At 56.7% G+C, this 13,862-nt stretch overlaps 1 protein-coding gene across 5 annotated transcripts in view; it reads right to left on the bottom strand.

Moving 5' to 3' along the window:
• The window catches only part of PDE2A (phosphodiesterase 2A), a 91,340-nt gene that overhangs the window by 54,083 nt on the left and 23,395 nt on the right, over positions 1–13,862 (bottom strand). For 2 of the 5 annotated variants that reach the window (XM_047690859.1, XM_047690860.1), the window contains exons 1-2: positions 11,597–11,635; positions 9,716–9,794 (exon numbers count right to left, since the gene is read on the bottom strand). In XM_047690859.1, coding sequence (XP_047546815.1) covers positions 9,716–9,794; positions 11,597–11,620 — 103 coding nt within the window. In that variant the 5' untranslated portion in view covers positions 11,621–11,635. Of the gene's footprint in view, positions 1–9,715; positions 9,916–10,075; positions 10,101–11,596; positions 11,636–13,862 lie in introns of those variants that run through there. The other 3 variants (XM_047690863.1, XM_047690861.1, XM_047690862.1) reach the window with 3 other exon arrangements.

Here is a 13,862-nt window from a genome sequence, read left to right as displayed (position 1 = left end):
CCAGGGTGTGACCAGGTCACCCACGTGCCTGAGTCTACTGTAGGGCCTGGTATGCCTTGGTCCCGGCCTGTTCCTTCCCTCTGTGCGATGACCTTGCTCACCCAGCCATGTCCGGCAGAGGAAATGACGAGGGCCGAGCTAAATACCTAACCCCAAGCCCATCCCTTTGTCCACAGGCCTCAGCCTTCCTTTCCACCCAGGTCTCCAGTGGTCCACCCACTGTGCTGCCCCGGGCCAGCCCCTCCTCCTCTGACAGGAGGCAGTGCTAGCTGTGATTCTCCAAACACCTCTGGCCTCCCTACCGCTCTCTGGAGAAGCCCCTTCCTGTGCTCTTTGGCTCCCCATCACCAGCTTCCAGCATGGGAAGGTAGGCATTCACAGTTCCTCCGTAATCCCACCCTGCCTCAGTGTTTGCCACCCTCCTGCCCACCCCACAGGCGGGCCAGTCCGGCTCACCCACCCTGGGGTTCTGCAGCACCCATCACAAAGCTGCTGGGCTGCTGGGGACCTGGGCTCCACAGCCTCCACTTAAGAGAACTGCTGAGTGCGGTCAGGACTCTGACCCTCTGACCTCTACACTGAGAGGTCAAGGCCAGGACCCTTGTGGTCCCACAAGCCAGGGCTGTGCCCCAGACACCAGCCAGGAGGTTAGGGGAGGGTGGAGCTGCTTTGGGGAAGACATAATGTCTCATCTGTCACCGCCTCCCCATTGTCCCACTGTCCTCTGGGGACCTCAGGGCTCTCCCCACCCCAGCCACAGGAAGCCGAGCCCCTCCTAGAGACAGAAGGAAGGGACACTCAAGGAAGGGCTTTAGGGCTAGGAGAAGACTCACCCATGATCTGCCTGTCACAGGGGAGAAACCTAGAATTACAGAACCCAGTTGTCACAAAGAGGCTAGTGAGAGGGAGACAGTCTGCAGAGAAGGCCTGGAGGGCTTCTGAGCGGAGGTGTGTGGTGCCTCACGAGAAGAGAACACCAGGTTCCAGGACAGTCTCCTAACTATGAGACGCAGGTTTCCACCTGGTCTGTGTCCCAAGGGCAGGGTCTGCCCAAGGTAGGTGTCAGCTAGGCAGCTGGCACAGTGGCAGACAAGAGAGTAATCTGGGCCAAGAAAAGGGAGGACAGCTCAGGGCTAAAGAGAGAAGCTGCCAGCTGATCATAACCTCAGGACTCATCGTAGCTGCCTGACACAGAGGCCAGTGTGCTTCTGTGATATGGGCCCAGCCACAGTCTGCTGTGCCCATGTGGCAGGACCTTCCCCACTCTGAGCTACTTTCCTCATCTGGAGAATGAAAGCATGGGATCTGATGATCTCCTGGGGCTCATCCAAGCCTAACAATCTTTGGAAAGAGATTGACACATTCAGCCAGCCAGATGGAGAGACTTGCGGGGTGAAAGAGAGGCTGAGTGAAGGGACAGGAGAACCAGGAGGCTCCTTGTGGATCGGGCAGCTGGGGACCCTATCCTCAGACCAAGACAAGAGGTGGTGGACAATGGACACTTGGGGATAGCAGGGAGCCACTGTCATCACCTTACTTGCCTTCTGGCCTGTGGGAGGAGAAAGATGGAGGAGTGACAGATAAGGGCTCTGCCCCTTAACAGGTGTCCTGCCTTAGCTCCTGTTCCCGAGATGTTCCAGGGGAAAGGCAGAAGCTGCAGACAAAGGGGAGCACCCAGCATGGGGAGTCGGGAAGCTGGGGTTCAGACCCTGCTGTGCTGTGTGAGCTGGGCCAGCTCCTGACCTCCCTCACCTGATCTGATCACCAGGCTGAGACTCAGGCAGCTGGTCCCAGGCTTCTGAGGAACCCAGCTGGAATGAGCTCTCCAGAGGCCAAAGATCCTTCTCTCCTGCCTCCAGGGCTCCCCACCCCCACCAACCCTGGTGTAAGTGCCGAGAGACACGTGCGTAACCCGAGCAAGCCGGTGGGCAAATGGCCTGGCCTCCTGCCGGCTGGGCCCTGGGCCTGGGTCCCAGGGGAGCACCCACTGGTCATCCATTCTCCAGGCCCCCTGGCCTGGGACCTCCCTTCCTCAAGCCCTTCCCACAGCCACCTCCAGAGCAGAAGAAGGGTCCTCCCTCCAGAGTTGCCAGTGGGTCCCTGGCCAGCGCCCACCCGCCTCCTCTGGCTGCCCTGGCCTCTGCCCTACTCGGAGGCCCTTTGTGCTCGGGGCCCTCACAAACAGGGGTTCGTGCATTTCCACGTCCGTGTCCAGGAAGTGTTCATGTCCTGTTTTCCCCCTCAGGCCGGGGCTGGCCAGGCAGGGGGGGGTAGGCGGTGAGCAGGCCTCTTTCCTCTGCTGTCTGTGGACACTTCTGCCCAGAGACTTTAGGGGCTGGGAGGAAAGGGCACTCCTCTCCCTGCCATGGTCTGAAATAGCTGAAGAACGGAGGCAGGGGGATGAAGGAAATGACCCCTTCTCTTGCAAGCTTAGGGAGCAGCAGCTCTCACACGTGCACAGATGTGGCTTCTGTTGTGGTGGGAGAATCCCCCCTGGTCCTGTCACCCATCACCCATGCCCCAGGCGGAGAAGGTCTCCTTCCCCCAGCACCTCAGGCTGGGCCCCTCCTCCCCTCCCCCACTCCCCAGGGGCGGGGCCACCCTCCATCCCGAGCTCTCTCCATTGCTTCTCGTTATGTTTTTAATAACCTAACGTCAACATTAACGAGGCAGGTGGCTGCAGCTCTTCCCAGCAGCCCCATTTAGAATCATTGAATCATCAAATCATCAAATCCTAGAATCCTGGATTCACAGAATGCCCGCCTATCCGGCTCCTGGAGTCTCAGCAACTTCAGTCCCAGAATGTCGGAATCACACAACCACGCTTCCACACAGCTCGGCTGGAAGCTAAGCACCAGGGAAGGCTAGAAACCCACAGAGCGCCAATGCCGGGTCCTTAGAGTCATGCACACCCAGAGCCAGAGCTCATGCACGCCTTGGTGGAAAAGGCCCCTACTTCCTCCTTTCCCAGGTGAGAAAATGCAGCCCAGAAAATGGTGCAAGACGAGCAGAGTGTGAGCCAAGCAATGCCCACCCCAAGACTGCAAGATGGGACCATAACATCGGGGGGTTCCCGAAACGGCGTCACATTTACAGTAGGACACCGTGTTCATGCTGGAGTGGCGCTGCTCTTTCATTTTTGCTCCCTTCCCCTCATGCCCCCTCACAGCTCTCCCCAAGTCTCCCTGTGCCCCCACCCCACCCCACTGGGCACTGTAGCCGATACCCCATCTCCTGGCACCCTTCCCTCCTCCATGGCCCCTCAATAAACACAACCACAGATGGGAGATTTCAAGGGCCAACTCCCTGGTGGGGGTGCAGACAGGAAAAGCAAAATGCCTGTCACCTGAAGCCACCAGAAAGAGGGCGGGCTCCATGCAGGCGGGACCCTGAACTCAAGTCTGGAAGGTCCTGGAGCCGCTGTGGGGATCAGTCACACCTGAGGCAGCGGCTTCCGGGAAGTTGTGTCCAAAGTGGAGGGAAGTGACTGAGGCTTACACTTGATACTAGAATCATCGGTTAGGTTTAGCATTTTCATAAATTTACATTTTAACTCGTTTTGGAATGTACTCACACATTTTGGATTTGAATTTTATTAAATATTACGTTTCACAGATTGTTTTAATTTTTGAATTCTGAACACTCTTTGCCCAGGGCAGTTCCTGAGTCTCCACGCCGCAGGAGAGGGCACAGGAGCCGGGAGCAGGGTCCAGTTCTCCTGGTCTCTTCTTAGCCTCAAAGCTCCTGACCTGGGACACCCTTCCTGAGACCTTTCAGACCTTAGAGGGCCCTGACACAGGCCCAGGCATCTGCCCTCATGCCCTGTCTTCTCTCGAGAGCTGGCCTAGACACCCTGGGCAGCGTTTCCTCTCTTTCTCTCTGTACCTCCACAGCCGAGTGGCTCCCTCTTCCACCCTCAAGGGTCTGTCTCCTCCCCTCCATCCTCTGCCTCTTCCTGCCCCAGCCTCATTGCTCTTCTCTGGACCATACTGTGCCAGCCTCACCACTTAGGTGTGCTCTCCACCCTGTGACCCAGAGGCTTTCCTAACAAGCAGATCTGAGCAGTCCCTGCCCTGCTTTCAACTCTCCCCGCTAGTGCCCAGTTCCTTCTGGAAAAAAGTCCAAATCTCTTCACTTATAAGTCCTGCACAATTTGTCCCTGCCGACCTCACCAGTCTCGTCCCCAGCTACACACACACACACACACACACACACACACACACACACACACCACCCTGGGCTTCAGAGCCCGGGCAGTCCAGGATCCACAGAACTGTAGAAACATACTTCTCTCCCTCTGTCACCAACAAGCTGTCACATTTGCCATTCACTCTTTCTCTCTGTCCAGAACTTTCTCCTAGCTCATCCCTTAGCTCTCAGATTAGATATGTTTCCTCCTGGAAACTCCCCAGCTTGCCCTCCCTCCCACTCTGGGCTGAATCAGAGGTCAGTGCTCTGTCCCATCATGACCCCCCAGTCTCTCCAGCATTGCCCTCCCCACACTGCCTACCACATCGGTCTTTGGGCCCCTGCCTCCACCACATTATCTGCCCACTGTCAGCCCTGGTACCTAGGTCCACTGAGGGGCCATAGGACAGATGCACTATGGCTCAGACGTGGGCCTGTGTGTGACAGAGCCTTAAAGCCCACCTTGTGCTCATCTTTACCTCCTGTCTCTGTGGGGCATGTAGTAGGTACTCACTGAATGTCCACCTGTGAAGGCCTGGCAGTACATAGTGTGTGGCCTGGATAGGCAGGCTGGGATGCTCAGAGTAAGTCAGAGTCCCCAGGTTGGGCTGGGGACTTCTGGAGGAGGCATCTGGGAGAATCCTCCAAATGTCAGTCTTAAGATAACAATTGAGGACAGGTCATAGGAAGTCCCCAGCCCAGACACAGGACCAGCAGAGTGGGAACAAAGTCTGCAGGAGGGAGAGTTGATGGTCAGGGCCCAGGACAGGGCGACTGGCGGGCCTAGCAGTGCATTCAGAAAAGCCCTCCAAGAGAAGGACTGCTTCTGGCTGGTCTGAGGCGGGGAAAAAGGTAGAGCTGAATCAAGTTGGAGAAAGGGTAAGCCAGAGACATGGAAGAGAAAGCTCTGTCTCTTCTTGTCCATGGACCTGGAAAGGAAAAAGCTGCCCAGGGGCTGGGCAGGAGGAGCAGGGAAAGCTGGGGCAGCATGGAGATACATGCATGTTGACCCCAGGGGCAGGGTGGGTGTGGAGGGTGGAAGCTGGCCGGGAGCATGTCCCCAGCTGTGGCTGGGAAACGTTTCCTGTCTCCTGGCCAGGGGGGTCATTAATAATCGTTTACACGCCACAGGCAGCACGGAGGCCAGCCAGGGAGCAGCATGGTGCGGGGCTGGAGCCCAGCCCAGTGACCAGTGGAGCTGTGTTCTGGGAAATACAGAATTGCTGTGTCCTGTCACCTTACTGTGAAACCTGGGCACGTCCCACAACCCGTCTGGTGTCTGGTAACACTGGTGAAAGGAGGGTCTAAAGAAGAGACTTGTCTGGAGTCCCCTCCCTGCTCCGGGCCTCGGTTTCTCTAGATGGCAGATGGGCTGCCAGCCCGACAGGGGGTGATGACCATCTGATGATTGATGTGGCCATCTGGACTCTGTCGAGCCCAGCTCAGGACGTGCGGGATGGGTAGACCCGGCCCAGTCTCCGAAGAGCTTGTGTTCTGATTGGGGGCCAGAGCCTACAACCATGGGGTGCACGCCTGGAGCCTCCCAGAACCACGTGCAAACGTCCGGCTGGGGAAACAGACTGGAGGGTTGTGCGCCCAGGGCCTAGGGGGCTGACAGTGTGGCTGGGCTGGCAAGATGGGCTTTCTCCAGCATGGGAAGTGGGAGCCCCAGGAAACCTATTTGGCCCCTGCTGTGTCAAACTGGGCCTGCCTGGTGCATAGCAGGTGCACAGTAAATGCTGTAGTCAAGCGAACGAGTTCTTCTGTTAAATGAGACCCCTGTGAAAGGAGCCTGGGATCTGGAAAGAGCCGCCTAACAAATGATGGTGACAATGACAGTCATTTTGGCTGAACACAAGGGGGGTGGGAAGAGGTGATGTGAAAGCTTGAGAAGGCTGGAGGCCCAGGGATGGCCCTCCAAAGCCAGACAGGACTGCTTGGGAAGGATCAACTGCCCTCAAGATCCTTTTCTCCTGTTGACCCAGAATCTTCCTCAGCCCCAGGCCACACTTCTCTGCTTACTCAACACCCCCTTCCAGGCCCAGCTTAAGCCCACTCACAGCAGGGAACCTTTTGGAAGGTGATACTGAGGTGGTGCCCCAATCCCCTCTGCTGATGACTCTGGTAGTCTGGGTCTTCCAACTGTCAGGAGGCCTGGCCTTTCTTCTTCCCAAATACCTGTCAGCAGGCCACTTGCTAAGTCTTCTCCATCGCTTTCTCTGGAGGGTTTGACCTGGGTCCTCCTACTGACTGGCATCTCCCCTATCAGACTAGAGGGTCCCCAAAGTGTAACCAGACTTCCTTTTTCAGATAAGGGTCTCTGTGAGGACAGATGTGAGGTCAACAAGAGGAGATATATTAAGGCCTTCCTGGTTGACTCCCAGCCCAGGGACACTCCCTGAGGGCCACACGGAGAAGAGAAAAGGACAGGCTGGTATGCAGAAGGGAGCTCCTGGATGCTTGGCACCCCAGAGATGATGTGAGCCAGAAAGGCTACTGTGCCTCCCATTGGACGAAGACCTCACAGTTGGCAAATTCACCCAGTGCCATGCCCAGTCCAAGCTGCTTTTGAGCCAAGGAGGCAACCCTTGGGATACAACCCAGGCCCCACGGCTTGGGCCTGAACCACTGTGGCACATTGTGAGGGGGTAGTAAACACAGTGAGCCTACAACACGTGTATCCTTTCTCCGCCCTCCTCCAAAGCCCAGCCCAAAACATAACACAGACCCAAAGGAAAAGAACAAAGCTTCCCAGACCACGACATCACCCGCCGCCTGCCTGTCCAGCGCCTGCTCCACCGGAAACCCAAGACAAAGGCCTTGGTCAACGTGAAGAGGATGAAGGGCAAAGGGTAGAGGCAGCTTAGCTTGGGGTGGGCCATGACAGAACGTCACTGGGGATCTCTGGGGACCTAATTGGGAGGGAAGCAAGGACAGGATGGCAGCCAAGTCCTCCCTGCACACACACATCATTCCACAAACATTTATGGGACACCTGCTGGATTCCATACAGCCCAAACATTACATACCTCATTCCTCACCCCCACACACCTTGAGCACACACTTCTTGCCCCCTGACGCATACTCCACAGCTCTCAACACTGCCTATCCCTCCACACACACACCACTAGCTCACCAACACCCTTCACACACCCCTCACCACACACCGCACATAAACTCACAGAGAGAAAAGATCACATAATCCACATGTCACACTGAAAAGTCACACAGCTCACACACCCACACTTCACACCACACACTCAAGCTCCCACCACGCGCCTCACACACCCCACACTCACCTCCCCAACCACAGACACACACACATCCAATTAAATTCAACACACACACTATCTAAACATGGAGACACACCCTGCATAGATGACGTGCACACCTAGTGTCACACATTTGTGGACACATGCAGACCTGTGGCAGAGACAAGCCTGCCGGCACATCGCCTCCTGCTGCCCACGTGCACATGGACACACGGATACACACACACACACACACACACACACACACACACACACACTTAGCCGACCAGCCCCTGGCCTTAGACCCCTCGGTCCTAGCTGCTGCACCCTTCCCTACCCAGAGGGGCACACACGGCCATCACACAGACACATGACACTCAAACACCAGCCCCTGGGTCCAAATACATTTCCCAAGCAAGCCCAGGGTGTACCACAGTGACTCTGAGCCACCTAGGCTGCGAACACACTCGGGCCCACACACAGCTCCCCCACCCCCACTCCCCTCCACCAAGATGCCCATCGAATCCCTCCATCAGGCCCCCACAGTGGCTTTTCCTGGCTACACACAACAGCCGAGAACATACGCAACCACCCACAAAACCCCCCCATGCAGGCTCACCCTACAACTCCACCCCATGGAGACAGACACACCGCATACACACATGTTCCCTGGACACACAACACTCGTGCATACAGCGTCCACTCCACACTCACAACACAGCCCTCCTAGCTGCACACGACAGGCAATGCCATACACACCATCTTCACACACACCAGAAACCCCCATGAGTCCCCCCTAAATTATCGCATTGGTGATGCCACACACAATACTTCATGACACATCACATATGATCACACACGAGGCACACCCAACACATGAAACGTGGCCCATCCTACACAAACACACATACACCCCAGACTCACCCAGCCCCTGAAACCTCCCATCACAGGTCACTGGCTCCAGATTGCAGTCTACTCCCCCACCGTTCCTCCATCCCAAGCCCCTACCTGCCCCCAATCAAGACCAGGACGGTGGGGATGGGGGGTTATAAGTTATGAACCCCAGGACTCCACACATAGTCCCCACCTACCTTAGATCTCTGGGCACCGCCCAAGGGCTGTACTCTCCATGTTTAGTCCCTTCGACCAGCGCCCACACCATGCCATGCCTGACAACATGGGGCAGGCAGAGGTCCTGGGGACACTGGCCCCATACTCTGAGTCTACCCATTCCTCACCCCAAAGCAGAGGCAGATATATGGGGAAGGGATGATCACAGGGTGAGACCCTAGAACAAAGATAGAGACCTAGAGAAATGGAGGGGGTGGGGTGATGGACAGACTGAGAGAGATGAATATGGGCAAAAGGGACCAAAAGAGAGAAACAGAGGGGTAGAGAGAGAAAATGCCCAGAAAGACTCAGAGTAGGCAGAGGAGAAACCAGAGAGTAAAGTGTGACCACCACACCAGAGAGAAACAAGAGGAGAGGGTGAGACCCCTAAAAGACTAGAGGACCTCTTACAAAGGAGGGAGGAAGGGTAGGAAAGCAGGAACCAGGTGGAAGGGGGTCCTGCAGAGAAAGACAAGCAGTGATAGAAAGAGGTGTTTGGACCCTGGGGTAGAGTCCCAGGTGAGGACTGAAGACCAGATGTTTGAGTGGGAATCTGAGTGGGGGGCACAGATGAGGCTGTGGAATAGAGGTGCAGGGGCTTGGGGTGAGGCTCCAGCTCTGACAGAGGTCTTGGTTGAGAGCTGGGGGTTCAGGTGTTCTGGGTGTACCTGGAGTCCGATATATATATCAGACTCCAGGTATATATATCTATACATTTATATAGACATATAGATGTATAGATATGTATGTATGTATGTATGTATGTATGTATGTATGTATGTATGGTAGGTGTTCTGGGGTTTGGGCAGGGTCATACACTCATCTGGAAGGCGGGGGGTTCCAGGTTTGAACAGAGATCTCCGTGGGGACTGGGGTCCTACTCTGGACTGGGAGTTCAGCGCTTGGAGTGGAGTCCCAGATCCAAAAGGGGTTCAGAGTCTGGGGTGAGGTCTGGACTGTGATCTGGAGATTCAAGGGCTCCGGGTATGGGCTGCAGTCCCAGCACAGGAGTGGAATTCAGAGCTAGGGGAGGGGGCCCCACTTTGAGGAGGGTTCTGGGGCAGAGTGGACTACGGAGCTGGTGCCCGCACGCCCCTTGGAAGACTCGGCCGAGCGCTCGCCCGACACCCCGTCCTCCTCGTGCCCAGGGTTGGGGGCCCCCCTACCTGCAGGCTGTCGGCGCATGGCTGCGGCGGCGGCGGCGGCGGCGGCTCGTCCGGCTTGAGGAAGACCTGCTGGCCCCGCCTGAGGAATTGGACAACAGCGATGAGGATGTGGTGCAGCACCAGGACCATGCTCGCAGCCGCCCGCCCGCCCGCCGGCCCGGCCGCTGAGCTCGGTCAGCGCGTCGGCGACAGCTCCGCCGGGTCCGCGCGAGGGTCCGCCCCGGCCCCGCCCCGGCCCGCCCACTCCCCGCCCCTCGACCGCGCGGCCCCGCCTACCCTCCGGCCACCGCGCGCTGCACCTCTCGGCTCGTCCGACCTGCGGACCGCCCCCCAGGGCCCCCCTCACCGCCTGGCTCTCACCTCCCTTTTCTCTCCGCTCTCAAGACTCTTCCAGCTTGTCCGCTATTAGGATCCCCTACCAGGTAGCCAGCTCTCAGTTTCCGCTCGCTCCTCAGGCCTCTCGCCCCTCCTATCGCTACCTTGCCTCTCGGAGCCCCTCTCTAGTCCGATCACGTCCTCTCCCCCCACTTAGAAAGTCCTGGGGCCCGGCCAGAGCCCCAAGCCAGAGACCAGCGCAGTGACAGGAGGGGCAGAAGGCGGAGGGTAGAGGGGGAAGGGGCCGCTGACCCGATGCAGGGAGCCCCGGGCCGGCTCCTCTTCAAGTCGGGGAGAATTATAGAGGTCGCCCGGCGACGGACAGGCCTGGGGCAGTAGCCAATCTGTGAGGGGGACACGTGCGCACAGACACACGAGCGCACACAGGGACAGGCGCACCATCTCGAGAACAGGGTAGCGGCCCCGGACCCCCTGCACTGGGCAGAAAGGTCTGCGTAGGCGTCCCCGGAAGCCAGAGAGGGTGCGGGCGCCGGGGCCACACAGTCCACAGTTCGCCGGTGGGACCCGCGCGTCCGGAGCGCAGTTCTCCGCAGAGCGGCCTCTGTGCTCTGGCGCCTGCTGTAGCCGCGACGCTTCTGCGCCCTCTGCTGTCCTACCGCGGCAGCGCGGCCCTGCCCTGTTTGCCATCTGCCTGGCAAGGAAGGTGGGGGGGGGGCAGGCGGAGGGAGAAGGGGTCACCTGGGCTAGCTCCCTGCTGGACCCACCCAATTCCTAGCCTCCGCTTGCTGTGAAATCGGCTGGGGTGGTAGAACGTGTCTGGACTGGAGGGTGTGCTTTGGATCACACCTGGCCTTTGTCAGCGACTTGAAGCATGACCTTGGTCAGATTCCCTCCCCTTTCTGGGCCTCAGTTTTCCCATCTCTTTCACAAGACTGCCAGGATAATCAACCCCGATAAAGGTGGGAAGGCCGCCAGAGTCCCCTGACAGCGCTTGCTGTGGTCTGACCGGAATCCTTCCCACTGCACTGCAGGCCCCTTCTCGGCAACAACCCCCTTCCCCACTTGGAAGGTGACTCAGTGAGCCCCCAGCCTCCCCACCTCGTGGGGCTGATTCATCTGGGGCCTTTCTCCCTGAGGAGTGATTTCCTCCACGTTGAGTCACTGAGCCCGGTCCTGGACACAGTCCAGGCCCCTGACACAGGCTGGACGTTGCCCTTTCCGTCCCATCAGCCCAGGGGGGGGGCCCTCCAAGCTGGGATTTCTCCTACCTCTGTTTGTGAGGCCCAGCTCTGAACATGCTTCTTCCTCTGCTCAGACACCTTTAAAGATTCCCTACTACAAACACCAGAAAGCCCAAATCTTCAGTCTGACATAGCAGACCCTCTGTAATTTAGCCCTGACTTATCTTTTCAGCTTTGAACCTCTTGCCGCCATTCCTTAAACTTATACTTCCTCCTGTACTCAATGGGTGACTGACTCATCCTCTAGACCCTTGCCCATGCCACCCTACCCCTGATGCCCTCCAGATCTTGTCAGCCTGCTTACCATCCAGGGACCAGAGGTCCACATCCTCCAGGAGGCCTTCCCTTGATGCTACCTTAGTCCTCTGGGTCCCCCTTCTTGTGTCGTTCCTGGGAGCCATGTCTAGGAACATGGGGAGGAGTACAAAGCTTATCTGTCACTAAGTGATCCAGGCCAAGTCAATGTATTTTACTTTATCTTCAGATTGGGGCAATGTGGCCCACTTTTTAATACCCTAGAAATCGGCATGGGCTAAGGTGATGTAAAGGTTCTGGCCCAGATAAAGGCCTCCTTTCCTTTCTTGGCCTCAGTTTCCTGCTCTGGAAAGGGGGTGACCAATGTAAAGACTATGCAGAAGGACTGAGTCTGAGCCCAGTGTATAAAATGCTTGGCAAACCCTGAGCACCTGTTAGTCCTGGGCTTTAACAGCCTGGCTGGAACACAGGCACCAAGGGGCTGTTACAGCCACAGGACAGAGCTATTCATCAGGGGAAGCCATGTCAGACCCCACTGTCAAGTGCCGACCCTGGCCAACCCAGCACAGCCACTATCCCTTGGCCTCTCAGCTCTAGGCAGGACCTCCCAGCACTCACCTCCTAATAGGTTATTTCTTAAATCTTACTTGGCCATCTTATACTTCAGCTCAGTGGCTGGGGCCCCGGGTACATGCTCTGTGTCTCCCTCAGTCAGATTCACTCTGCATCAATCCTTCAGACTCAAGCATTCCTCCAAGGGTTTGCATCCTAACTCTGCCACAGACTTGTGGGATTCTGAGCAGGCCACTGAACCTCTCTGGACCTCATTTTACCCATCTGTGAAATGTTAATACACTAGATTTAATAAACAAACTTCCTTCTTTTGATACTTGGCAGGATACAGAGGCTTTTTCGAAAACATCCCGCCATGTAATCCTTGAAAATCTCCATCCAGCCAGCTCCCAGGAGAGGAAGCCCAGGCTCCTTGAGATGGCAGAGTGGCAGGCCATGCCCAAGCCCTCATTGCCAGGAAGTGACTCTTCCTCCAAGGCTAGAACTCCTTCATTCCCCCCATGGATCCCTGACTGCCAGCTCTTCATTCTGTGATTCTGTGTTGGGTTCTCACACTGGCTCATGCCTGCGACTCCCCCACCTCAGGTACTTTTAAACGTTCCTAGGTGATTCTAATTTGCCGCCAGATCTGAGAACAGAATGCTGAATGAGATACATACTGTTCCTGGCTCACCTCAGTCCCATGAAATCGAGGGATGGGCTGACCCCTATGGCCTGAGTGTTTATATCTGGAGCTGGGGGACTGTGTGTCCAAGGGGCTTTAACATTTATTTCCAATACTTACTATGAGCCTCCCAGTTCAGTGCCTCAGGAACAATACAAGGTCAGATCTGTTATTAGCCACATTTTACAGATACAGACTCTGAGGCACAGAGAGACCAAGTAACTTGTCCATAGTCACACAGTTAGTAAGTAATGGAGCCAAAATTCAAACCCGGCCCATCTGGCTCCAATCTGTGCCCTAAATTCATGCTCCACATCTTGAAGAAAAGGATGTGAGAAAAACAGATTTTCCCACCTTTCCTTTTGCCCCCAACAATGCAGTGACTGAGGGTTCTATGCTCCCAGTCCCTGAACCCTCTGCCCATCTCAGTCACAAGGAAGCCCGGCCCCAGGAATGCCTGCCCCAGCCCTTATAGACCCTTCTTTTCATTGCCCCACCTTATGGGCCACTCTAACTGCCCCGTGGCCCAGCTACTGAGTATTTTTAGGAAAAAGTGACTTAGGCCACAGCTTGTCAACCTGGGTGCCAGGCCCCCCAGACCTCAGGCCCTGTCCAGAAACCAGGTCTTTGTTGTTCCTGATGATATTGACACTGCTGTGGGCCACCGTGTTCACAAAACACTTCCTTACCTGGGCCAGGAGAGTGGACTTTCCTGCTGGCCATCCCTCCAGCTGACCCCCAATGGACCCCCAATCTGCTCTCACCCCCCATGCCCACATGTCCTACTTCCACGAGCCTGTCTGGTGTCTGACATGCCTCCCTCCTGTGGCTGCTAACTGTGGTCAGACTCCTGGAAGCCCAGGTTCAAATCTGAAGGAAGCCTGCCCGGACATACTGGGGGACTTCAGGCAAGGTCTGGCTCTCAGACAGTTCAGAAAAGTGAGCCTGGTTCTCACTGAGGGCTCAGGCAGCTCAGGTGGAGGGAGGCAGCATCCAGGTAGGCCTAGTTGGGCACAGAGCAGCTTTCTTGGGCAGACAGGCCTGCCTGGGCATGCCAGACCCAAGGACCGTGAACAAG

This window comes from Lutra lutra, chromosome 10 (genome assembly GCF_902655055.1).
Source record: "Lutra lutra chromosome 10, mLutLut1.2, whole genome shotgun sequence".
Taxonomy (NCBI): domain Eukaryota; kingdom Metazoa; phylum Chordata; class Mammalia; order Carnivora; family Mustelidae; genus Lutra; species Lutra lutra.
This window is presented reverse-complemented; position numbering and strand designations above follow the sequence as displayed.